The sequence below is a fragment of the Pelodiscus sinensis genome, chromosome 19 (genome assembly GCF_049634645.1).
Source record: "Pelodiscus sinensis isolate JC-2024 chromosome 19, ASM4963464v1, whole genome shotgun sequence".
Classification (NCBI taxonomy): domain Eukaryota; kingdom Metazoa; phylum Chordata; order Testudines; family Trionychidae; genus Pelodiscus; species Pelodiscus sinensis.
The window spans coordinates 21,103,630-21,130,768 of record NC_134729.1 but is presented as its reverse complement, the minus strand read 5'-3'; the positions used below and the strand labels follow the sequence as shown (position 1 = coordinate 21,130,768).

Genomic DNA, 27,139 nt, shown 5'->3' with positions numbered 1-27,139 from the left:
GTACATGCCTGTGGGACAGCACGTGTGAAAACATGTCAGGGTGCGTCTGTGTGGGTTCGTGTGTGAGCGCGGGTATGCATGTGAGCGCACGTGGTGCTTCTGTGAATTCATGTGTGAGCGAGGGAAAGAGAGAACACAGGGGTGTGGGCGTGTGAGAGCATGTGTGTTCACGTGAGCGTGTAAATGCACGAGAGCTTGTGTTGGAGAGTATGCGTATGACAGCAGGGGTGTGTGAGGGCAGAGACGCAAGAGCAGAGGGGGTATGTGTGAGTGAGTGAGCGAGAGAGCGCATTTGTGGGGGGTGGCAGGCTCCCCCAGGCCAGGCCAGTGGTATGAGTTTGGGCCCTGAGCTCAGGTGCGCCATCCAGGGCTGGTGGCGGAGTCCCCACCACTCTCCTTCCCAGCCAGGTATGTAAGGCCCCTTGGACGGCTGGTACAACTAACCCTCGCAGAGGGAAGCATCCTGCCCTCATGATCGCAGCCCCAGGTCTAGGGCTGCCGACGGGGGTGTAGGGCGGAATTGAACAGGGGCCCAGCATTTCAAAGGGGCCCAGAGCTCTTGGCCTCCGATGCGGCTACCGCAGCAGCTATGGTGGCCAGAGCACCAGGCCCCTTTGAATTACCAGGGGACCATCGCTCCGCATGGCTCCGATAGCTATGAGGGGAGGGCCCAGCACCACGCTCCAAGAGATGCTAAGGACTGACTGTCCTTGGCCCCGCCCCTTCCACCCGAGGCTCCACCCCTTCTTCAAATCATAGCATTAGAAGAGACCCCAGGAGGTCATTGAGTTCAACCACCCGGCCCAAAGCAGGACCAACCCCCCCCCCCCACACACACACACCTTGCCCCTGGGCTTGTGTGGCTGTTGGCCGTGGTGCCCAAGCCACAGCCCAAGGAAGGCCATGGGACTTTGCTGGGCTCAGGGCTGGATTGCAGGGCAAGGAGCCGGGACTCCCACACCGAGGCCTAGTGGTGGTAAGAGACCAGCACCCCACTGAGACTCAAGGGAACTGGAGCATGAGGCCCATGATGTCTCATTAGCTCCCCAGCCCGCTCCCACGGCTGCCATGCCCCGCCCAGGGCAGCCGGGCGTACCTGGAGGAGGTGCCCAGCGCAGTGATGAGGGCCTGCAGAAGGCCTCCGATGAACACCCACGGGTTCTTGTGGGTGACGATGAAGTACAGCAGTGGCAGGACACACAGGGAGTGGATGAGCAGCCCCACAATGACGGTGAGCGTGTACATCCCCAGCTGGCCTCCCATCACGGCGAGGTCGTCCATCTCCAGGATCTTGCCGGCGATTAAGAACAGGATCCCGACGGGCGCGTACCTGGCACAGGACACAGGGACAGGGGCTTAGAACTGGCTTCGGAATGCCCCCGGCGCTCCCCTTCGCTGGACAAAGTCACACGAGCCCGGGACATCCGACGACACCGGCCACTCGTGGGGTCACCTGATGCGACTATGGCTGCGCCTTCCTGGAAGGGGCTTCAAATGATCCAGCAAGGTCTGTTTGTCGGCCAGTGGCCTCAGTTCCCATGTGACTACACAGGGAGGAGCCCGGAGTGAGGTTCTCCCTCAACTGAAATCCACCCTCTGTGGGGGCACTAATTTCAGCAGCGTGGGCTCCCCCTCTTTGTCCCCAGCCAGGCCTACTAGGGCCTGGGCCCGCCCCCCTGAGGGCAGCAGGAGCTCAGGTGAGGCCCTGGCAAAAGAACTGAGCAAGCACTGGCTGCACAGACATTTGTATGTAAACGCTGCTTGAAAGATCCATGGGACCCAGCGGTGCCAGTGGGGCTACAGACGCTGCACACGGGGCCGAGCAGAGGCAAGAGGAGGCGCTGGTCAGGAAACATTTTGTCTGAACTCTCTTTGCCTCAGCCCTTACATCCTCTTCCTGCTTTGAGGCCTGCTGCTCCATAAAATAACAACAGAGCACATGTTCAACAGATTAAAAAATGGCTAATGAGCAATCTCAAAGAGTAGCTGTCAGCGGGGATTCATGACATGGGGATGTTTCTAGAGGGGTTCCACAGGTACTTGGCCCAACACCATTCAACACTAACTGAAGCGCCTGGAAGAGTGGTGCGGGGAAAGCTGTGTGTGTTCCACACCTGCAGCAGCTAAGTGACCCCACCTTCCCCCCACTCCAGCTCTCTGGTCCTCCAAGGATACTTCAAGCAGCATCAAGACAAGCATGTCCTGACCTCCCTGACAGAGCCAATACACACTTGGGAGTAACAATCTCATCCAGGCTTCTCCCCCCCAGCACTAAGGAGCAAACCGAGGCCCATACCCATTCGTCTCCCCTGTGCGTGTCACCTTTCAAACGCCCCCCATCTCTCCTGAGAACCTTACCCCACCCACCCTGCTCCTCACCAGATGATAATGGCCACCAGCCTCATGATGGCTTCGTTGAGGCTGTTGAAGAACTCCTGCAAGGCCCGGCCCTTCTGCTTCATGCTGCCAACTACCAGGCCAAAGCACACGGAGAAAACCACCAGGCCCAGTGCGTTCACCCCATTGGCCGAGCCGGGGATGGGAATGGTTTCCTCAAAGCTCAGCACTTCCTGAAGGCTTCCAAGACTGCCTGTGACGTTCTCCGGGGTATCAGTGACGTTCTCGGGACCGGAAGCCTGCCAGTTGGCCAGGGTCCCTGCTGTGACGTTGCTGCTGCGGAGGATGGTTCTGGTGAAGACCCGGGTGCCGTACTGGGTCTTGTACTGAAACGATATACAATTATCTGCTGTCTCCAGGTCCCTTCCAGTTCTACTGTTCTATGATTCACAGCTGCTGAGAAGCATCAAAAGCCAGAGCTAGAAAGAGGCAAAGACACCTGAACCCCCAGGCTGACAATTGTTTGGGCCTGTCTAATTCCCTGGCTCAGTGCACGGATTCAGATGTCTAGAATCTAGACCGTAAAGCTAGAAGGGACCCTGAGATCATTGTCTAGCACAGGCCCTTACATTCACCCAGTTTCCCCTGTGTTAAGCCCAAAAACTTGGATTTACCCAACATAGACTTTCCAGAAAGCATCTTCTCTGGATATGAAAACCTCAAAAAGGAGAATCCACCCCCTCCAGATAGTTGCTCAAACTTTAAGTCTCTCACGGTCAGGCATTTTCTCTGGACCTGAAATGATTGGTGTGGGGGGGTTTTCTGCACCCTCTTAATTTTTAAAACATCCTTTTTTAAAATGCGGGGACCTGGAAGGCTGCGTCCTGTTCCGGGGCTGTCTCCCCACTCCTGGGAACACAGGTAGAAACATCCCCCTGCTTCTATCGACTGCACCCCTCTTTATCCATCCAAGAGTTGCATTAGTCTTCCCTGTCACAGCATCGCACCAGGTTGCGTTCTGTTGCTTGCCCACTTAGATTCCTAAGTGCTTGTCTGAGTCACTGAGAAAAAAATACCCAACAACAAAAAAACACCACCACCATCTTGCCTCCCTGCACCAGGCCAGACAGCTCCCCTGTGGAACCCCGTAAGCACGAGGGTTTCCAGGCTGCCTCCGTATTGATCTGGACAGCCTGGGATTTTCGCCTCCTGACCGGGGGGGGGGGGGGGGGGGGGAAAGATCAGACATTTTAGGTGTCAGTATTTTCTGATTTTTTTTTTTTTTTTTTTTTTAACCAGACAGGAGGAGAAAATACCGGATACCTGGCAACCCTACCCCTACCTCACAGGCAGCACAGGGCTGGCATACAAGGCCCCACACTGCCCCCAGCAGGAGGGATAGTAGCCAGAGAAGTCTGTACTCTAGCAATTCCGGGCTGCCGACCAATCCATAGATACGGCTGCCTGAGAGCTGCTCTAATTTATATTGGTGGCTGCAGTGGTCACTGGAGCAGTGCATTCTGGGAGGTGCAAAGATGGCTTCACGCCATCCCCTGGGCTGCATCTCCGAGGGGGAAAGGGAGCAGTTCAGAGAGCAACCTCTTCTGCAGAGGCCTAAAATACAACACAGAGCATTGGGCAGAAAGGAGCAGGCCAAGGGAACTGGTGTCCCTACCTGTTTGAAGCAGGCTTCCACGAGGTTCGGCGGGAACATGTTCCTGCAGCAGATAAAACAGGAGAAGGTTACGCTGCCCTCTGCCTGAGAGCCAGGCCAGCAGGCCCACAGCCTGATGCTTGTGGTTAAGCGCTGGCTCGAGTCAAGTTTTGTGAAAGCTCAATGCCGAGAGCACTGAGTCTCCTTTCAGGTTATTCAGCAGCTTTCCAGACACCTCCCAGTGAGAGATTGCCCTCCCCTCTTGGCTTGATACAGGTAAACGTGGCCATGCTCCCAGGGGGCAGCATGTGGCCTTGGGAGACTGGTCTGTGAGAGTGAGGTTTTATGCATCCCAGTAAGAGAAAGGGAGACCTATTAGACCATCCCCTTCATCTCCCTGCGGCCAGAGCAGGATTATTCCCCAAGGCCTGTTCTCTGGCACAGTCCAATTTTAAGTGCTCCGAGCCAAGCAACTTCCTGCAAGAGGCATTCCCCTGCCTGTTACATCTCACTGTCCTGCTCCAGTGTTCAGTCCAAATGGGGCCTCTCTCCCATATCCATCACTCTTCCAGGGCTATGAGTGCTTGCAAGCTCCAGGCTTCTCGTCCTCCTCCCCAGCAGGCAGCCAGAGCTCCGGGCAATTTAAAAAGTCCCATTCATTTTGAATAGGGGCGGGAGGGGGGAGAAAAAAAGAAAGTTGGCACAGAACGTCATTTCAACTTTTTTAAAAGCAAAAATTCTGGGTTCCTCCTGCTCCGTGGAAAAGGTCCGAATTGTGAGTTTTTGTACCAATGGGGAACACGCTTTTCAAAAATGTTGGAATTTCCTGCAGAATGGGAATTTGGAGTTCTGACCATCTCACTCGAACTCCTGTCCATTTCATCCCTGCCCATCTGGGAGCAGGGTGTACAGAGTTAATAGCAAAATTTCAGGTGCACCACCACAAAGCTATCAAGAAAGGCACTAGGATTTCCCAGCAGAGACACCATGCCCCTAGATGTAATAGCATCAAAATGCCCTGGGCTTTCCACAGCCATGTCTTAGTGCAAATTCATGTCTAATTCACTGTCTGCCTTGAGCCCTCTTACCTGGTTTCTTGAGAGGCCTGCACCTTGGATAGCCATTCAGCTCTCACTAGGGCAGAGTGAGTGTGAAGTGGGTGTAAATTACTACCACATCTGAATAGCAGGACTTTAGACCTACTAAAAATTGTTCTGCTGAACTTCTGAGGCTAGGGTAAGAAGCAAGGGGCTTTAATTGAAGCAAGGAAAGTTTAGGTTGGCCATTAGGAAAAACTTCCTAACTCTCAGGGGCTGTGTCTACACTGCACCCCTTTTCCGGAAAAGGGATGCAGATTAGACACTTTGGAATAGCAAAATCCGCGGGGGATTTAAATATCCCCCGCGGTATTTGCATTAACATGGCTGCCGCTTTTTTCCAGCTTGGGGATAAGCCGGAGAAAAGTGGCAGTCTAGATGTGATTCTCCGGAAAATAAACCCTTTTCCGGAGGATCTTTTATTCCTACTTTCAAGTAGGGTTCAAGTAGGAAAAGGGTTTATTTTCCGGAGAATCACGTCTAGACTGCTGGTATATTTAAATCCCCCGCGGATTTTGCTATTCCAAAGTGTCTAATCTGCATCCCTTTTCCGGAAAAGGGGTGCAGTGTAGACATAGCCAGGGTGTTTAAGCACTGGAATAAATTGCCTAGGGAAGTTGTAGAATCCCCATCATTGGAGATAGTTAAGAGCAGGTTAGACCTGTCAGGGATGGTCTAGATGATACAGTAATTATTCGTTTAACATGTTTTTGCAATAGCACGATTTTTTGGGGGGGAACGTTTTTTGAATAACACAACCATCCCCGAAATAACACAAACACAATCAAGTGGCGCATTACTTTGTGCGGCGGCGATATAAGTTGGTGAAAACAGTGGTAATACGCATGAGCGGATGAATACATGTGGTCACAATGCTCCTCCACTCACTCACGTGTTTATCTTCGTGTTTTAACAAACTGCGGCAACTTGTGTTGCTAGATATCTTGTGCTGATGTTGACGACCCAGCCCTAACAAAAAAATTGACTTCGCTACCACCACCTGAAATGCAACCCCCACCTTTTCCATCATTTTTAATGGGAAAATTGACCCCACATAGCACATTTTTGCTGAGCATGAACATTTTCAGAAATGCATCTATCATGTGAAATGAGGAATTAGTGTACTTAGTGTTACTGAGAGTGCAGGGGACTGGAATAAATGACTTCGAGATCCCTTTGAATCCTATGATTCTACCTTGCCCAAGGTGCAGAGCGGGGGAGAGTAAGAACTAGTTCTTCTCAGCAGCTTATGCTTCCCAGGTGTCCCTGTGTCTCTGGGAGGGAAAAGGACTGTCTCAGACTGATGAACTGAAGAAAAACCCTGGTCATCAGAAGAAGTAGGCTGTGCCCACGAAAGCTTGTGATACCATCTACATGTTTTGTTAGTCTATAAAGTGCTACCAGACCATTTATTGTTTTTTAAGTTTATCCTGTACAGACTAACTTGGCTGCCCCCTGAAGCTTCCATTAAAATTACTGGGAAGTTGGGAACCCTGCCATGGTTCCAACGCTGACATTCAGGAAAGGCATTTTGAATTCGCCATACAGGTTGAACCTCTGGTCGGGCCACCTCCATGGTCCAGCATGATTTCAGTGGTCAAGTTTCCTGTGGTCCCATAAAGTTTGTTTCATAGACTCTAGAACACTAGAGTGTGTTCTAGAAGGCTGAGTGTGTTCTAGAAGGCTAAACGTGTAAATCACGAATTCTTAAATAACCAGTGTAATTAATGCACACAAGGGTCGCCTGATTACAGGGGCACGTTCTTACTGCACACGAACTAAGTTCGCTCACCTGACCAGGTCCATGAAGGCATCCGTTGTCTGCACCTGCTCTATCTTGCCCTCCCGGTGCAGTTTGTCCTTGGACCCTTTGCCCGGATGGATGATGATCACCATGAGGATGCCGATGAAGACCGCGATGATGGTGGTCACCATGTAGTAGACTACGGCCCGCATCCCCATCTTCCCAGAGGCTTTGCCATCCAGCGAGGCCATGCCTGGGCAGGCGCATACAGCACAAGGTTAGAGCTCTTAAACTGGGGAGGGGGGAGCTGAAGGAAGGTGCAAAGGAATGTGGGATGCAGGAAGCAGACTTTGGGGGCTCTACGGGGATGGGGGATGAGGACGAAGGCTGTGGGAGCACAGAGGAATACTGCCGGAAGCCGGAAGTAGTTGACTGTGGAGATGTGCGGGGGGAGAGGGGAAGGCAGATTCTGAGAAGCAGGGAGATATGGGGATACGACACAGAGTTTGGGGTGTAGAGAATATGGGGATACGACAGAGTTTGGGGTGTAGGGAGATGTTGGGATGGGAGGCAGGCTTTGGGGGTGAAGGGAGACATGGGGGAGACGGGTACTGGGGTACAGGGAGGGTTTGGGGTACAGGAAGATGGGGAGCCTGGAAGGGGCTGGAAAGGCTGCTGGGTTAGTAACAGGAAAGTGAGCCCCTCTAAGCAGCCCCTCAACAACCCATAGTTTGCCCAGTTATCTCAGATGCACTGTGGCCCTGCACTGCTCTCACACATTTTGGGGGTGGGCACTTCTTCCACAAAGCACCTGAAGGCAAATTAATACCCCCAGCCTTGCCCCCCCCCCCCCCCCCCCGTGTATCTTTAAGGCCTGGATCATGGTACAAGAGTACCAGGGCCATCATGCTTCCTCTTCACCCTTCCCAGCAAGGCATGAGACCTCCTGCTTCCCTGACCTCCACCCCAAGGCAGCCAAGGAATAGGCGAGCCAGTCCCGCTGGCCACAGCCCCAGTCTGGACACGGTCAGTGGGGGCCTACAGCAAGAGCTGGGTCAGTGGCTAGCAGCACCTTGGCAGGGTGCTGCCATGGCTGGGGGTGGAGGGGGGGAGGGGATGCAGACAGCTGCATGTGCTAGGAAGGTTCCTCACCCGTGACCAAGCTGGAGACAATGAGGGGAAGAACCAGCATCTGCAGCATCCGCATCAGCAGCTCTCCCGGGAAGGAGAAATACTTGATCTGGCGATAGGTCATCTTGTAGGGACGGAGGGCAAAGCCCAAAATGACCCCTGAGAAACAAGGGACAAGGAAGGTTTGCTCCAGCCATACCTCCAAATCCTACCTAGAGCAACGGCGCCTATAGTGTGGGGCCTGGATCCTACCCCACTGTCTTGCCCGTGCACGCCGACCCACCCAACCCTGCTGCTCACCCACACACTGCACCGAAGCCCCGTGGCAGGCACAGGGCCCTTCCTTGCTGCCCCAGGGCTGCCAACTTTGGTTGGACCTATTCCGGGACTAAGGTGACACCACATGACCTAGTTTTTAATGGAAGATTGAACTCTGATTCCTGGAGACCCCGGATCATAGGGCAGGGCGGGCGTCCCTGTGCTGCCCCTGCCCTCGCAGACACGCAACGTGCACGGACCTACGACAGGCCCTCCCCTGCTCACGGCTGCCCCCTCCCCTGTGTAGGAGGCCAGGAGCAGGCTACTCATCCTCCCTCCTGCGCCCACCCCCCATCGTGCACACAGAGCTTAGGATCTTCCCCCACCCGGCTACACCCCCCCCACCCAGTGCAATGCACAAAAAGGTCATTTGGTCCTTAGTGTCACGAGCGCTGAGCGCCCTCTGGAGACGTGGCAACGCAACCGTGTCCCTCAGCACGATGGGCCCTGCATCCTGGTTGTGCTGGGGTGCCCAACCCAAGGAGCCTTCCCCAGGAGAGTTCAGAATAAACAACAGGCTCCCCCTTCAGCCCAATTTCCTCCATTATTCCCTCCCCCCTCATCCCCGGTGGCAGCCTGTTTCCTCAGCGGTGCTGCCTGTCAGCATGGGGGTGCACCTTCTGACAGCAGGCCCCGGGGCCGTGCTATGGCAACAGGAGGCACCTCCCTCTCCCCGTCCTCTAGCTTGTGGGCAGGCACAGCTCTTCCTCTGGGGCCGGTGCTGGGAGCGCCGAGCCACCGGGATGGGGGTCAGATTCTGGGGAGCCACCCCATCTAAATTGAAGGCTGAGGTGAGACGCTGACTGAGGAGAGGGTGAACCTGTGCACACAGGGGTAAACACAGCCTCTCGAGAGGCCTCAGGAAGAAGGCCTGGGCCAGGCCTGGACAATGGCTCTTTCCCAGCAATAAGGATTCCTGGGACCCTCCCTGGGCAACAGTACCCACATCACGAGGGAGCAGGAGCCAGCCCTCAGCAAGGGGGAAACAGCCCTGCTCCAAACTCCCCCACTGCACGCCTGGATTGTGTGTCCAGCCATGCAGCTCACCCATCCAAGCACTTCAAAAGCTAGACAGGGCCGTCTAAGCGCCAGCATTACAGTGGCTGAGCTGGAGCCAAGTCTTTTAGAAAAAGATGTTCAGTCTTGAGTCAAGGAATGCAAGTGGCTGGCCTACAGTGAGTTACCAGACCTCTCCCTGCCTCAGTTTCCTCTTTGGACAATGGGGATACATAGAAGAGAAGGGTTCGGGTTCCCGTCTGAGCTGGCTGTTACAAGCTGAAACCTGGCTGCTTGGCCTTGCACCTGCGATGCGAACTTCACCCTCACCTTCCGAGGGACAGCAAAGCCCACTTAGCAGAGAGGAGGCATAGAGCAGCACAGCTGGTAAAGTTGAACATTTCCCCAGCAAAATGATCAGTGCCCACAAAAGGCCTTCTTTGCAGGAACAGCTGGATCGAACAGAGCATTTTTGGCCTCTACATAACAACATCGAGCAGGGGGTGTGTGTGGGGGGGGTGGATCTTTTTGGGATCGGGGGTGGTGGACTCAGAAAAATCAGCCAGGGGCTGCACACAAGTGAGAAGTGTGTGTGTGTGTGGGGGGGAAGAGCCCACAAATCCTCACTGACATGGCCCCCGCCTGAGGAGACAGACCCTCCCACACACCATGTGGCCCAGATTGGTAGATTTTGGGTGCTCCAGTCCTACTTGGGGAAGCATCGGGGGGGGGGGGGGGGGGGGAGGGAGGCTGAAGCGTCATTGTGGGAAGGATGGAATGCTGGGAGGGGGATCCCTGAGCTTCAAGGGCTGGATCCAGGCAAGCTGGGGACTGCATCTAGCTCCCAAGCCCTAGGCTCCCCACCCCGGGGCAGAGAATCACGCCTGCCCAACGTGCGCACCCCTGCAAACATGCCTAGAGCAGAGCTGGCGGAGAACACCAGCTCTGGGAGGCAAAGCCTGGCTTTCCCTTCCAGGTGGGCCCTGATTCCTCACAGGGGTCTGTAGAGGCTTTCGCAATGTAACTGGTAATGGAGGCATTGAGAGATGAAGGGACATGCCCAAGGGCACAGAGTGTGCTTGTGGCAGAACCCTGATTTCCCCACCCCTCCTCCCAGCACGCTTCCTTAATCCTCCTTTGTGCACAGCCCCGCCCTGCAAGCCCCAGGCTCCCTACCCAGCAGCACAGCCGTGATGGTGAAGAGCACAAAGGCATTTCTCCGGAGGAACCCCTTGACGCTGTCTTTGGTGATGCTGTACATCTGCTTCTTGGCCCGGGCCGCCCGCACCTGCAGGGCCAGTCGGAAGCGCTGCAGGCGGCTGTTGGAGCTGAACCGCTTGGTTGACCCCTGCTTCAGGAAGAGGCTGTTCACGTGGCCCTGCTGCTCACTCATCATCAGATCGAGCCCCCGGTCCTGGAGACACGGCCCGTGGGAACCTAGCAGGGGAGACGCAGAGCGGAGAAAGAGAAGGCAGCCTGTCCTCGCCCGAGCCCACTGGTTTGCAAGCTTTTTTTCTCACAACCCACTTAAAGAAAATTGTTGAGCCGCGACCCAACATAACGTGACTAGTGTGTGGGCTCCGGGGTGGGGCTGAGGATGGAAGCTTTGGGGCATAGGGAGGGGCATTGGCTTTGTGGGTGGACCGGGCTGGGGCAGGAGGGGCTTACCATGAGCAGATCCCAGTCAGCGGTGCAGCAGCTTCTGCCTCTCCTAGCACCGCAGACCAGGCTGCCCCAGAAGCAGCCAGCAGCAGGTCCCCAGCCAATGGGAGTGCAAAGCTAGCGCTCACGGTAGAGGCAGTGCGCGGCGACCTGCGCGCTCCCCCTCCTAACCTAGGAGCCAGGCCTGTTGTCGGCTGCTTCTGGGGTGCAGCGCAGCCTGCGGTGCCAAGACAGGCAGGGAGCTGCCTTAGCCCCTCCCACTGATCCCCCTGCAGCAACGAGAGCCAGCACCTGACGTTCTACCCCCCCAGTCCTGGGTCGCAACCCGTAGTTTGAAAGCCACCGCCCTAACCTCGACAGCGGCCCTCCAGAGAGACTTGCTCAGGCTGCTCGGGAAGCCGGCCTGGAAAGCCCCAGGCCTAATCAGAAACAGGCTGTTGCCCTTCGGGGGCTGCCAGGGGGTAGTTTCAAAGCGACAGTGCTATCATTTCTCCCAAGCAGCGGAAGGGCAGCCCCTCGGAGGGGAACGCAGGCCCGGGCATGGATGGGCCTGGAGTGCCATTCTCCCTGGTTTGCAAGAGAATTTGCAGGCTGAACAGCAAGGAGAGTTCTCCTTCTCCATCCAGATGACACTGTTCTTAAACGTACCATCCAATGGCTCCAGGGAAGCCCCAGCCAAACTTCCCAAGCACAGTTCCACAGAAAGAAAAACAGCCCCTGTTATTTTCATGGACACAGAGGAAAGCAGCAACAGAGCTGGTCTTAGGGTCTGGGAGGGAGTTGTGACAAGGGGCAGGAGTGCAGGAGATGGTAAAGGGTTTGGGTTGTGACCTGGGGAGAAATTTTCCCCAGGTTTTTTTTTTGACAAAATTTTGTCTGGTATTTTTTTTGAAACCATGTGGCAACCCTACGGGCGAGCCGGGTGGTCACTCAGGGCCACCAATTGGTTAAGACCGGCCCTGAGCAGCAAACCCCCTCGGTGACTGTCACAGAGTGGGGAAGCTGTGGGGTTTTTTCCTCTGGGAGCTGTACATTTTCCTTCCATTGCACAGCTTTAAAGGAGCACGTCAGAACCATCTTCATTGCTTCTTCCTAGGGTGACAACGTTGCCCCAAAGGGACATGCCACAAGGCCGGCCCATGGCCCCCAGCCCCCCTCACCCATCTACATATGGTGCTGGCCTGAGCCTTCCCTGCCTCCTGGGTGGAGCCATCCTGAAGTCCCCTACTCCCAGCACACAGGGCCAACCCAACTCTGAGCCACCCTGAAGCTCACCAGGAGCAACATGTGTGTGGTGGGGGATGGGAGGGGGGCGGGGGGATGAAGGGTCACATGGGGAAAAGGGCAAGGGGCCAGCAGCTGACATGCAGAGCTGGCCAGGAGGACTAGCGAGGGGCCTGGGACCCTCAGGCAGGTTCCCTGCCTGCTGCACCCCCCACACGGCTCAAAGCGGCCATCTGCTGGGGCCAGCATGTCTCTCTGTGTGGCATGCCCCATGGGGAGGAGGGTCTCCACATGCTGCCCCCACTTCCCGCACAATCTCGCAGCTCCCGCTGGCTGGTTTTAAGCCAATGAGAGCTGCCTAGGCTGTGCTTGCAGGCATGTGCAGCACACAAAGTCCCTTCCCCCGTGGCACGTGCAGCGCAGAGACGCAGCTGGGCTCCCGCAGCTGGGCGCTTTGAGCGGTGTGTGTGGGGGGGGTGCTGCAGGCAAGGAGTCAGCCTGATGGTTCCCCTGGCTTGATGGTTGGGAGCTGCCTACAGTCAGTGCCTCCCAGCAGAGCCTGGCACCCCACTCTTTCCCTCCCCGCAAACTCTCTGCCCTAAGTCACAACCAAACTCTGGTCGCAATCCCCTGGTCATAACCCCCTCCCAGACCCTGCACCCCCTCTTACACTCCTTCCCCAGGTCACAACTCTCTCCTCAACTCTGCACCCTCTGCTACACTTCTTCCCCAGGTCACAACTCCTCCCAGGTCCTGCACCCCCTCCCACACGCCTTCCACAGGTCACAACTCCCCCCTCTACCCTGCACCCCCTGCTACATTCCTTCCCAGGTCACAACTCCTCCCAGGCCCTACACGCCTTCCCCAGGTCACAAACTCCCCCCATACCCCACACCCTTTCCTGCACCCCAATCCCCTGCCCCGAGCTCCCTTCTGCAGCCCACCTCCATCTCAGATCCCACACTTCCTCCTTTAACATAGAAGAGTGCAACCCCTTGACCAGTTCTGACCCCACAAACATTATTGCCCAGCCCTGCTCTAGACTGAGGCTGACCTGGACTTTTCCTGCAATTGCAGCTCTTGGCAGCTGTGGGCTGGGGCTGGGTTCAGGCCTATGCGCAGGAACGGAGAGCAGGGGACTTATTTCTCCTGTGCGCTCTGTGACATCCTTGCTGGACCCAGGCCACATGGACGAGGAAGCGACCTGATTCAAATGCAGCAGGGATAAGAGCTGGACCTCTGAGGACAAGGGGTAGTGAATGGAGTGGACTGAGGCCAGGAGTTTGTGAGAAGGGTAGAGTGGACCTGGAGGCTGCTGGAGAGGGAGAGAAAACTTAGCCTGGGAGGTGAGGGGAGACTGGGATTGGCTGGAGAAGAGGACTGGGACTAGGATCCAGTGCATGGCTACTCAACACGCGGCCGATGGGCCACATGCGGCCCGGGGCCCGTTTGTTTGTGGTGCACAGTGGGGTTTGGGTTTACACAGGGCTCAACATGCGGCCTGCAGGTGGGATCCTTTGAATATGGCCTCCACTGGGAACATGCTCCACAACGGCAAGTCAATAGAATGGTCTTCTGTTGATAATTCCTGGACTGTCATTGCTTATTAAAAGTACTGTCATATAGGTGGAAATCGGGTAAACATTGCATTTGATTAACATCAGCAGAAATGACTTAAATGGGGCCTGTGTGTTGTGTCGTCTTGCCTTAATCTTCGTATTCCTGCCCGTCAGTGTGAAATAAGCTCTTTGCTATATATTTGCATTTAAGTTGCGGCCCTCAGCATGGGCTGTGAGGATCAATGTAGCCCCCGGGACTGCCAAAGTGGGTGGTGGAAGCACCCTGCTGTAGTCGGTGGTGGAAGCAAACAGAGGGAAGGGAGACGGATCTGATGATGAATCAGAACTGGGACCAGCTGAGCAAAGAGACAGGGGCACAGAATGGCGGGAGGGACGAAGCTGAGACTGGCTAGGGAGCGTGGGACTCGGAGTCAGTGGGGATGGGAAATATGGCAAGATGGGAAGTGACTTCAGGCCAGGAGACGGAAAGAGGCAGGTCAGAGGAGGCAGAAACTGGGACAGGAAGGACACTGGGACTGGGATGAGAAGCCTGAGGAGTGGAAAGTGGTGACTAGAATGGGACGGAGACAAGCAGCAAGGGTGGGAGGCAGCATTCGGACGTGGAAAGGGACCCTCAGGGGTTTTTATTCTAAAATGATGTTCTGATGAGAAATTTAGTGAGATTTAAAAATAAATAAATAAAACAAAACACCCAAAACAACAATAAATAGTTTCCTTGCACTGGGCCTGTATTGAAATTGTTTTGGTTTTGGCCACAAACCCTCCCCACAAAAAAATCACTCTTTTGCCCATCTCTACTGCTACCGATCTCCGCTGATGTTTAAAAATGACACTTTTCTGTTTGTTTTGCATATTTCTTTTCCTCTGAGCTCCAGGCAGTGCCTGCAACTAGTACCAGAAATGACACAATAGTGGGAGACAAACTGTTCTTGCACTATTTCTGACTAGAGAGGAAGCATCACGAATCTCGTTACGAAATTTCTAGTAGGATTCTGCAGAACAGAGATTTGGATCAATTGCTGAACTGAGCTTCTGAAGTAGCTGCAGTTTGTCCCTGACCAGGTATTTACAGCAGTGGTTTTTCAAGCTCTTTTGTTAAGTGGACAACTTCATATTACCCCTTCCCACTGGCAAATGATCAAATGTGCTTTCTCACATGATCATTCTAACAGCCACCAAGGAAAGGGCCGTGGGTCAGATTTGAGACTGGTTGGCCTAGGGGGATGCTAGTGGACGACAGCCTTGTGACATGGAGCAAAGGGAAATTTGGGGTGAATGGAGAGGCCTATTTATACTACCAAATTGTATCCAGATAAGCAATGAGAAGACCCTCCCCACCTCACCTGAAATTGGATACAAAAAGCCCAAAAGGGCTCGGGCAGGCCCTGATTATGGGTGGGGGGGATGGACGGACGCAATCTAAAGGCCTCTCCCCCAGACTTGCAGGAGGGACTAGACCCAGAATTCAACTGAATATGGGGGACAAATGATGAAAAACAGGGGACGGGGTGCAGGTCAAAGGTTTCAAACAAGGGAAGCGGAAGGGGACACCAAGCAGAGAACTCCTGGGTTAGACTGTACGGTCACAAGAGGGACTGCTGGCTATGCTGCGCTTCCCATCTACCCAAATGTAACAGTAGCACTCAGAGGGTATGTCTACACTACCCTCCTAGTTCGAACTAGGAGGGTAATGTAGGCATACCGCACTTGCAAATGAAGCCCGGGATTTGAATTTCCCAGGCTTCATTTGCACAAGCGGGGAGCCGCCATTTTTAAAACCCCGCTGGTTCGAACCCCGTGCAGCGCGGCTACACGGGGCACGAACTAGGTAGTTCGAACTAGGCTTCCTATTCCGAACTACCGTTACTCCTCGTGAAAGGAGGGAGAAGGACCTAGCTGCCGTCTAGCAGAGGTGCCTTGGACAGAGCAATGCTGGGGTTAGGCAGGGTGGAGCCAGGGGAGCTGAGGCCTAAATATACTCCAGGCTGAGGCCCAGCAATAGGGGCCCAGGGAGGTACAAGGGCTGCAGAGCCGTCAGGTCAGGAATAGGCAGCTGGTCCGACCCTCCTTGCCAATGATAAAGGGGCCAGTTCAGACTGCAGTTTGTCCCTGAAGTAAGGGGCTAGAGAGCGAAGCAAGTGGTGGCTTAGGAGTAATGGGGTGCCCAAAAGGAGAGGACCCCAGACCATGGGCACTGCCATGGGGCAGTACCCAAGGGAAGGGGCACCATGTGCTGGAGGGATGTGGGGCCTGACAATGTGGTAGTGAAGAGGGAAAACACAGATAACAGTGGGCGAGACACTGACTGAGGTGCCATGGCAGCGAGTCCCAACCTGTTACAAGCACAAACCTCTACCCCATCAGTGAGATGGGTAACAGCTTCTCGGGCCTACAGCAGAGGCAGCAGCACAGGGGCCGGGAAGGGGAAGTCAGCTGCACAGGAGCCAGTATGTGCAGGGTGCCACCTGCCCCACCCTCCGCGCTGCTGCCTCTGATCAGAGGCAGCAGCGTGGGAAGTGGAGTCCGAGTAACCATGCGGGTTAACCAATGAGCCTGGGCATGGGTACACATTAACATGGCTACCCAAAGACAGGACCAGTTGGAACAGCCATGGCAGGGGGGAGGTTTCCCCTGCCCACCTCTTTTTAATCAGTTAACCAGTTAAACATAAAATGTAACTGGTTAATCAATTAAATGAGATTTTACATCCCTACTCCCTAATTTCCAGCCACTGTACAATAAAAACTGTTATCTTAAGAACATAAGAACGGCCACACTGGGTCAGACCAAAGGTCCATCTAGCTCAGTATCCTGTCTTCTGACAGTGGCCAATGCCAAATGCCCCAGAGGAAGTGAACAGAAACAGGTAATCATCAAGTGATCCCTCTCCTGTCATCCATTTCTAGTCCCTGACAGAGGCTAGGGACACCATTCCTACCCATCCTGGCTAATAAATATTGATGGACCTTTTCCTCCATGAATTTAGCTTGTTCTTTTTTGAACACTGTTAAAGTCCTGGTCTTCACAACATCCACTGGCAAGGAGTTCCACAGGTTGACTGCATGAAGAAAAACTTCCTTTTGTTTGTTTTAAACCTGCAACCTATTCACTTCATTTGGTGACCCCTAGTTCTTTTGTTAGGGGAACAAGTAAATAACTTTTCCTTATTCAATTTCCTTCTTAAAGTTTTTCATTGTAACCATCTATCTTCATGGTCAAAATCAGAAGCAAACGGAACTCTGCGAAGCCCACGTAGTGCACCAGCCACATTACTTCTCCAGGTTCATTCCTAGGGTAGATCTATTCGGCCAAAAGGAAAAAATCCACACCAAAGCATGAATGACTTTGGAGGCACAATTTACAGTGGTCTATACAGTGAGGAAATCTCTAAAGCTTTGCCATCCCCACTGGCGAGGAGCCTGTTCCAGAAGTCACCCCACACAGACACAGCGTCTCCCTCAGAAATAAGTCCAGTTGCTAGCACTGAAATGCCTCTCATGTCTCCAACATACCTGTTGTAATGAAAGGGGCCAGCAATTCCTCTCAGAATACGGCAGCTGCAATGTACAGGCTGTGACGTGGCCTGGGTTCCCCGCAGACCAGGTTGGGAGCTGAAATGCAAGCCAAGCATAACACTATAAACACCCTGAGCAGCATGAACATGCTCCCAAACCTAGAAGGAGCTGAAGGGCCAAGTGCTATACAGATGATGCAAGGAGACAGGCCTGTTACGAAACCCATTTCACAAACGGGGGTTTCATTTCGCTGAGCTGGCCTGTTTCCCATTGGTCTCAAAATGACTCCAGTTATAACGCGCGACTGACTGAGAACAGTTCTGAGTGACACCTACACTTCCAGTTCAGCGTCTCGGGCAGCCTTCGAGCTCTGTGGTAAAAGCTAAACAGATAACATCTCGCTGGGCAGCCTCTCGAACGCTCTTGTAGTTTCAGGAGCACAATCTCAGGAACCAAATCGTCAGAGGGGAGCTTACAGAGATCTGATTCTTTAAAAAAAAGGACTGAGCAAGTTTCTGTATTAGCTGAGATCCAAATCCAGCAACACCCAGAGCAAGCCAATTATATCTGACGCAGCAGCAAGGTGGGCGAGTCCCTGCTGGAGGAACGAGCATGCTTCTGAAGCCAGGTTAGTCTGTATCTACAAAAACGAGGAGTCGTCCTCTGGCACCTTAAAGACTAACACCCTTATTTGGGCATAAGCTTTCATGGGTGGGGCAGTGTATGCACTCTCTGTCCCAAGGAGGTGGGGATCACAGGGGTGTTTGGACACCGCTATTTCTGCTCCCCATCTGTCATTGACCCAAGGCAGTCTGTCACTGCAGGGAAGCACAGCCTAATGGCTAAAGTCTATGGAGCAGCCCTTGCTTGCAGGGCAGCATGGCCTAATGGCCAGAGTCCCTACAGCAATCCCTTGGATGAAGGACAGCACGGCCTAATGGCCAAAGTCTATGAAATAGCCCCTACGTAACAGGGCTGCACAATCTAATGGCCAAAGTGGCCCCTGGATTACTGGGCAGCACGGCCTAATGGTCGCAGTCTATGGAACAGGCTGTGGCACCTAATGGCTATAGTTTATAGAGTAGCCCCTGGATTACAGGACAGCGTGATCTAATAGCCAAAGTCTAGAAAGCAGTCCCTGGGGTGCAGGGCATTGCGGCTTAAAAACTAGTCCTGGTGGTGAAGGGGCAGCCAGAAAAGCAAATCCCTGTGGCCCAAGTTGCTTCGCCTTAAAAAAAGAGAGAGACTGCTCATGGGTGAGCATAATCCCAGACCGACCAACACAACAGGAAGTCTCACTGCCCTTTGGCAAAGAGTTCACGGACTGTAACTACAGCAGGCCTAACACACTCACTACATGTAACATGTTGCTGTTCTAATATTCATCCAAATAGTTCTTATAGGCTACCCTGCAAGATACTAACACGCAGGCCATGAATATCATCGCATGATGTATGTACAATTGTGCATAAAGAACTATGTACGAAGGAGGAAAATAAGTTACTAAAATGTGTTTGGATCAGGGGTGGGCAACAGCAGCTGTTTGCCAGGGTGAGCCCCTGGAGGGCCACCACCACATCATTTGCCTAGGCCTTCACAGGTACAGGCCCTTGCAACTCCCATCGGCAAGGGGACTGCCATTCCCAGCTAATAGGAGCTGCGGGAAATGGTGTCCCAGTGCACACCACTTCCTGCAGCTGCTGGGAATGACGATCCATGGCCAATGGGAGCTAGAGTGCCCATACCTGCCGAGAAGCAGGTAAATACGGCAGCAGTGACCTGCCAGGGGCTAACCCAGGCAAACAGTGTCCAGCCATTGGCCAGTTACTGCCCACCGCTGGTTCAGACCAAGCACAATCCAAGAAGAGCTGATAAACAAGTCTGTCCTAGACAGAGGAATATTGTTTTGTCCATTTGCCTCCATCTCTGTTGTAAACTGAGCAAGGGGATGCCACGGAGAATGAAAATACATTGACACCCAAGGTAAACACAGCGATTAAACCAACTGACAAAGCAGATTGTCCAAAGGACGAGGAAGACAGCACTGCGTCAGCTTCCTTGAGCACAAGCAGCATGGGCAGAAACCCCGATCTGGGAACACCCTTAAAAAGAATCCCTATCAGAGGTTTACTGGACTATAAAAAGAAGGGGTGAGAACCCGTTGGTTATCCCTCCCTTAAGGGACAAAAGGAACCAGCGCTTTTGGAATCTGTGAAAGGCAGATCCTTCAGCCATGTGGGTTGAAGACAGTGAGAACTAACTATAGGATTGTCATCGGTTACATTTTAGACTCTACGGGGCTTGCTTCTACTTCTGTTTTATCTGCAACCATTTCTACCTCTATGACGCTAGCTTTGTGTCACTGAAATCCACGCTCTTTATTAATAAACTGATGCTTAGGTTGACTATTATCTGTCTCAGTGCTATCTAGCAAAGTGCCAAGCTAACAGGCGGGAGTGTGCACTGCCTCTTTGGATGCAGTGCACTTAAGAGGCAGTGCACTTGGTCATTTCTGTGCGTCCAGCGAGAGGGAGCAGATGTGGCCCCGAGACTCCCTGAATGTTGCTTGCAAGGGAAGGTTTAGACTGGCAGATTCTCAAGGAGTTTGCTGGTGACGCAGACAACTGTGCACTCCAGCAAAGCTTTCTCTTGCTGAGGCAGAGAGGTAATCCAGTAATTTACAGTTCTCGGTGCCCTGGGAGAGCACCGCAATCCCAGGGGGGGCATTTCCCCTTTTAAGGGGCCATGAAATGCAAATGTGAAGGATCTGTTTCTCTCCCTGCCCCCCCCCCCACAGTACGCTCATTGGGGTAACTCGCTGAATCACACTTCATTTGCTCGTAACTCACCCAGTGAGGCACTTACTGGAGAGGGCTTTGCGCTGCACAATCACCAACACCCATCTCAGCAGCAAGGCTGCATGCCAAGCCCAAAGCAAGGCTGTGGCACAGGTACAAACACAGACCCACTCCCCTGCACCTCCGAGAAGGGACCTGCTGCCAAACAACTTGAGCAAACGGCAGTAATTCAATCAATCAATCAGAATGGGATTCAGCCCAGAAAGCCGCTCTGGGATCAACTATCTGAAACAAACAGGGCCCTAAAGGAAGCCAGCAACAGACTCCCGCAAGAAATCCCTGTCCATGGCCTCATCCAAATGGAAGCCAAGGACAGGGGCCCAACTGGCCCACCTCATCATTTTGACCAGGGCGAGGGGATTACTGAGAGCTTCGGACTCCGTATGACGCACTGAACTAAGTGCTGGACTGGCTCCTAGGGCAGAGACTTTCCCTTCACCAACATGGCAGAATTAGTGAGATGGGCTTGTACGGATCAATGCCACGTTGCATTTACATCTCCAAGCGCTGTACAAGGGCAGGCGTGCACCATTTCCATTTCACGGGGGGGGGGGGGGAGGGGAGGCGGAGGCACCAAGGGAGGAAGTTGTCTTGAGCATGGTCTCCACGGAGTCTGTAGTAATGCCAAAATTAGAACCCAGGAATCCAGGGTGGGCACCCTGTGTGTTCTGGACCTTTTCACTGGTGAGCTTTAGCACCAGGGTGGGAATGCTAGTGCAAAGCAGCCCCTGCTCCTGGCTCTACGGTGGCGAAAATCCCGGTGGCTGATATATCCTTGCCCTCCTATTCCTACTAGCACCTGTATTCCCTGTAACCTGAGCGCTTAGGCGGCTGCCCAGGAGAGTTTCGGGTGCCGCCCAGCTGATTGGCAGAGTGCCCACAGTTGCCCACAAGGGCAGCGTGTGTTTCTACTCACGGTGCACATCTACACCTGCCTCAGCGCACGTAACAAAATGTATTCCGCACACCAATGGAAACAAATGAGAGGGAACACTGACTAGCACCAAGGGGAGAATCCTGAGTGTTGGGCATCACTCATATTAGCAGACCACTCAGGCTCTTCCCAAGACTTACCAGAGCCAGCCCAGTTAGCAATGCCCATTGCAAAGGCTCATTCATAATAATCAGAGCAGGTGGATTCAATGAAAGGAAATGGCTCAGCATCCTTTAATCGAATCCGTGTAAGTCTCGCAGGGAAACCAGTGCTCTCTACTGAAAGGAATCCCCTCTCCCGCTCTCTGCCTGGTCTGCCCCTGGGAAGAGATTCCAGCACCCAGTGGGGCCACCAATCCCACCCTGGGCTGTTCCTACCCACACACAAAACATGCAGCCACATGGAGCAGCACAAACGTGGGGCACCAAATTGCCCCAAATTCCATGGTGCCCTAGGCAGCCGTGTGCTGTGCATGGGGCCCCGGCACCCCCCAGCCTGTCTGTGAACCAGTGAGCACAAGTGTAAATCCTGTATAGAATGGAAACCACTTCAAAACAGGAAGGCACTCTTAGTTCCAGCATCTATGCGTCCAGCCCCAGCTGGCCAGGTGGCAGCGAGCAGTGCAAGTGTGGATCGGAGAACTCTGGAGGAGCAGGGGGAGGCTGCACAATTGGCGGCTGGAGCGAGGCAGCTGTTCCCCCTTGAAAGTGCCGCTTCCCTCTGGCCGGCTGCACAGCCGCCCTCTGCTCCTCCCGAGTCCTCGGACCCGCACTCACGCCTCCCACCTGCTCTCCTGGCCCGGCAGGTGAGCCTCCTTCCCTGCTCTGCTCCAGGGTTGCCATCTCTCCCAGACTGCTCCAGCTGGCTAGGGAGAGTTGACAGACTTCTACCTCCATCCCTCAGCTTCTTCCTCCCATGGAGCAACCGCTCCCCCGACAGGGGAAGGTGCCGGTGCTGGGCTGTACAGAGCCCAGCATTGCAAGGGTGGCCCTGACCCCACCTCACCTCACCAACAGACAGCGCCTCCCAGTCTCCTCCCCACTCCTCAGGCTTTCCTCGCAGCTCGGAAGAAGCCAGAGGCCTTGGGACCAATCAACACATTTGAGCCCCCTTCTCCCATCTCCTGGGAATGCTGTTATTGTGCCCCATGCAAGAACAGTGTATTCCGTGGGGGCAGCCAGGAAACCCCTCGCAGGTCGCACCAATGAGGCACCCTGCAGGAGTGGAAGAGGAGCAACACAGGACCCAGGAGGCTAATGGAGGTGGCAGATGTTAGGCAGATAATGACCAGTAAGGGGAACGAGAGAGAGACTCCCCAGCATGGAGCAGGCGGTTACAGAGAGGTGGTGTGTTGGCTGCTCCCTGGGGAGGGGAGTCAGCTCCTTTGGGGAGATGGGAGTTCTCCAGCGCTCTGGACAGAGCAGAGGGGAGTTCTCCGGGGCTAGGTTCAGAGGAGAGGGGGGTTCTCCAGCACCATGGGCAGAGGGCACAGGGGAGTTCTCCAAGGCTGGGGTCAGAGGGCAAAAGGGGGAAGTTCTCCAGTACCATGGGCAGAGGGGAGTTCTCCAGAGCTGGGGGCAGAGGGTAGAAGGGGAGTTCTCCAGGGCCAGGACAGAAGGTGGGGAGTTCTCCAGAGCTGCTGGGAAGGCAGAAGGGAAGGAGTGTTGAGGTCCCTCCAGGGAGACGCTGGTTGGACCGGGCTCCAGCCCTGGCTAGATAGCTAGCCTTGGAGCTCTCCTCAGTTGCCTGGAAACTGGTGTGAGCAACAAGCAATTCCTACCCTGTGGCCCTAACTGCCCTTCATGGGAGTGCCAGGAAAGAGGCAGAAAGGCATGGCTGGGCCATGCCGGAGCCAGTGCCTGCCCACTCTTGTCCTGAGGGCTCCCCGGGGTCAGGTTCAAGGGTCACTGGGAAGAGCAGTGTCCTTTGTGTGGGATGAATGGAGCAGCCCCTTTGCATGCACAATGGTGGGGGAGCTGAGCTGGCTCTGGACTGGGCATGCTGGGCTGCCTGCGAAGCTCTAGGAAAAAACCTCCTTTCCCCTGTTTATTCTTTCTTCTCTTCATCAAAAATCACCCCTTCTGTTTGCCAATACTGTGCAGTCACTCTCCCCAGGCCTTCCCCAGCACACACGGCCTGAGTAGCTCTGGTCCCCTGCAAGCAGGGAAGCTGGGGCAGAGAGAGGCTAAGGGACCTGCCCAAGGCCATGCAAGGCAGTGGCAGAGCCAGGAACAAATTCCCCAGGGGACTGGATGGATTAGGGAGTTAGGTTCCACTCCAGATGACTGTGTAGGGCACTGCACCGCTCTGATCCAAAGTCTGTCCAGTTCCCAGAAGGCAAGAAATAATCTCCCCGCTGCAGACTGGTACCCCAATGCAATCTGCTTCACACCAGTCTCTGGCCCCACAAAACATAGCCCCATAACACAATCGCTCCACAGCTGGGGCAGAGTGCTTTTCCCAGTCACCCCCTCTGGGTAGCCCCCTTTAGAAAGCACAAGACAGCAGAGTTCCCTCACCCACATGCCTGGGGAAGCCCTCACCCTCCCTTATTGCGTCCACACATCCCCACAGACATCTGCCTGGTCCCCCCAAGCACGTGGGGGAAATCACAGCTTCCCTGGCAAGCCAACTCACCTGAAGCAGGAATCAGCAGGACTATGGTCTGAAAACGTGTCTGTGCTCTTGGGGGATTATTCTGAGTCCGTTTGTTCTTTTCTTCTTTGCTCCTCCCGCCCCACGGAAGGCGGCGAAATGGTCTTGGGAAGGTCCAGAGCGAGCACGGAGCTCTCAGCAGCCTACTCTGAAAGGAGAAAGGATGGCTGTATTATTCCGCCGGCCGTGGGGGTGGAGGTAGCAGGGAGGAGGAGACTGCGAAGATCTGAACGGATTGTGGGGGAGCTGGGGACTCCAGGCACCTGTCACCAAGATGCTCCGTCGATGCCACCCTGCAATTAACACTGACAAGGCTTGGCCGAGCTCCTCTGCCTTCCCGCACACGCCACAGAACAGAGTTAGTGACAGTGACGAGAGCTGGGCAAGAACAATGCAAGGCATCCCCAGGAGACTCCAGCTTCCCTCCCAGCCCATTTCTTCATGCTGCTGCTTTCCTGAAGGCTGCCTTGCAATTCAGAAAGCCACTTGGATCCCACAGCTGGGGAGTAACCGGGTCAGAATCCCCCGATTTTCTTCTCCCATCAGCCTGATCTATGCAAACAGGACCTCCAAGGGCTGCCTGCACAGCTTAGCCCAGGGAACTGAAAATGTGACTGCTCTCCCCGCGTCCACACATGTGGGATCTGCAATAGCGTGCATCCGCTATGTCTAGCCAGATGCCATACAAATACATGTCAGCAGTGGGCCAAAACCACCTGCAGGGAAACAGGCATAGCTCCCACTGGCTTTCATCAGGGCTTTATTCAATACCGATTCCTAGAACTCCCTTTCCCATGGCAGCTGGGCACTCCAAACCAGTGTTTCTCAACCAGTGATACGCGTACATTTCAACACAACTGAAACTTAGAGAAAACTGAATTTTTGTTTTAAGTTTTACAGCGCTGTATTATTTTTGTATTTTTTACGCCCAAAAATTTCATCGCCCGGCCGGCTACGATTAAGTTGTTTAAACAAATGTGATGTAATGGTGGGAAAAAATGGTGTGTCTGAAAACTGTAGGTACTGGGGGTGCTTTTTTTTGTTTGTTTTTTTGAAAAAGGGGTACTTTATAAAAAAGGTTCAGAAACACTGCTCTAAACACTACCTCAAGTATACAGTGTAGGGGACAAGAGGAAGCACGATCTAACCACTCTCAGCTCCTGCAAAGGGGCACAGGGTGAACCATATCTCCCAGGGGTTGGAAGGCCGTTGCCAGCAGCAGAGTGGATTGATTTAAATAACTGATTTAAATCAAGATACAAAAGCTAAGCCTGGCTCTGCTGAGAGTGCACTCTGGCTCTGCTGAGAGTACACTTAATTGTGGAGTAAGCCCCACTGAACTTACAGGCACTTCTGGTTTTTGAGAATGGGGTTCCCTTGGAAAAGCTGAGTTATGCTGAAGTAAAATAGGGTCTAGACTTGTGTCATCACCATTATGGTCTGTGGCCAAGATGTTACAAAATAAGGGACGTTTATTACGCAATACAGCCTCTCTCCGACTTATGAACCAGTTACGGACCAAGCAATTGGTCGTAACTCAGTTTGTTTGTAAGTCGGACCCCATAGATTTACACGCAACTGTGCTTTTCGTAAGCGCGGATCGCGTTGATAACTCAGGATCCGCCATTTACAACAGTTTTGGTCCTAACTGCGAACGGTTGTAAGTCGACCGTTCGCAACTCGGGGACCGGCTGTATACAGTAAGAAAATGATACTCAATGGCAATTGGCACCTCTAGATTTCTTGTACTGCAGCTTTCTGTATTGTATACTTGAGTGACACATTCTAAAGCTAGTTAACCAATTAAACAAGCCATAAGGATTAGCTCAGCTTAACTTTTTTTTTTTTTTAGCCACATCCAACACAGTGATAGAGTTTCCAGGTGTCCGGTTTTGAACCGGACAGTCCAGTATTTGAGCTTTTTGTTCAGGAAACAAATTGAGAAGATATAAATGAGAAAATATAAATGTCCAGTATTTTCTAAATAAGATGTAATGTCAATTGTGATGTAATGTCAAGGCGTGTCCGGTATTTTTGTTGAAACCATCTAGCAACCCTACACAGTGAACAGCTTGAGAATTTACTTGTCAAATCACCCTTCTAGAAAAAGGCAGAGTCTTGAACAATGACACATTGCAAAGTGAATTATTTAAGTGGAGCCACTCAACCAGATCCATATCTTAATTCACATCATTTGCTCCTAACAAGCAGTTTTCTTTATGATGTTTCATTCTTGCAACAAGGCCCTGCATCATCTTCTTGCACTGCCTACACTTGACACATTTTCCTTTTGTACCCAGGGAACAAATTTCTTCAAAATATTTCCAGATTGGGTCTCTTTTATACCCAGAAGCCAGGAGTTTTTCTGTGGCAAAAGTGTGGGAGAATATAGAAATCCATGTGTGCACTGAATAATGTCTCCCCTTTTTTTTCCCAGTCTGTTCCATTGTTCCTTTCTATGCTGCCTCCACCTTTTCCTCTAGATTGTGTCTCTGTCTTCAAGACAATGTCTTAACTAACTCCTCCGCCATGCTTGGCCCAGGTACACCACCACAGAAGCACCTAACACAAACAATCCTCTCCAACCTGTGTCTGTATTTGCACAAATTACGTTTTAGTCTGCTGAGAAACAGAAATTGTAAACTAGAGCCATTAATTCGTTTTTATGAGCTGGTGAGTGTACGTTTAGCATGTTTGTGATGAAATGTCATTGTCGCTATTATTTTTAAATGAGAAATATAATACTTTATTGGTAATTTTTTTAAATTAAAAAAATCCAATTTAAATTTAAAAAAAATCCAATTTAAAAAAAAAACAAAACTTATATTTTTATCCACCCTGGCCAGCAGTTTGCAGTGTTTCACATCTGCAGTGTGCTGCAGGAGAATTTGCTGAAACTTTTCCTGAGAATGCATTGGTTTTGGCAAAACAGGTATCAAGGAAGTTTCTCATAGATCTAGGATAGACTTTCTGGAGGAGGGTGGTGAAGAAAGAGACAGATAAACCATCAGCCAGACAATATTTTAGGTCCATGAATACACATTACAAAAATATGTGGTGTCCCATTCTGCATAGTAGAGTTAGGCCTGTTTCCATGGAAACCATACATGTGAAGGTAGGCAACGCGTTAAACCATACTTTGACTAAACATCTTCACCCAATTTTAGATGATTACTTTCTCATAAAAATAATGATTTTTAGTCAAATTAAACAGTCTCATTTGCATAACTGTTGCCATGGCAACCAACAACAGAGGGTCATGCCTCCCATGAAAAAATATTTTGATTCTGCAGGGATTAAAATAGCTATTTTTCAATTTAAAAATCAGCTTTCAGGTTGTTGTTGTATACAATAAGGTTCTTACGAATTTTTTCCCCCTCAGCTGGCTTCTGATTTCACTGGGATGAGATTGTGATTCCTCAATGAACAATAGA

The 27,139-nt window shown here is 52.8% G+C and overlaps 1 protein-coding gene across 2 annotated transcripts in view; it reads right to left on the bottom strand.

Moving 5' to 3' along the window:
* Positions 1–27,139, bottom strand: part of LOC102456648 (excitatory amino acid transporter 1-like) — a 50,080-nt gene that overhangs the window by 9,843 nt on the left and 13,098 nt on the right. For both annotated transcript variants that reach the window (XM_075902979.1, XM_075902980.1), the window contains exons 2-9: positions 23,688–23,853; positions 17,256–17,354; positions 10,454–10,714; positions 7,985–8,122; positions 6,881–7,085; positions 4,013–4,055; positions 2,380–2,723; positions 1,097–1,330 (exon numbers count right to left, since the gene is read on the bottom strand). In XM_075902979.1, the coding sequence (XP_075759094.1) occupies positions 1,097–1,330; positions 2,380–2,723; positions 4,013–4,055; positions 6,881–7,085; positions 7,985–8,122; positions 10,454–10,673 (1,184 nt within the window). In that variant the 5' untranslated portion in view covers positions 10,674–10,714; positions 17,256–17,354; positions 23,688–23,853. The remainder of the gene's footprint in view (positions 1–1,096; positions 1,331–2,379; positions 2,724–4,012; positions 4,056–6,880; positions 7,086–7,984; positions 8,123–10,453; positions 10,715–17,255; positions 17,355–23,687; positions 23,854–27,139) is intronic.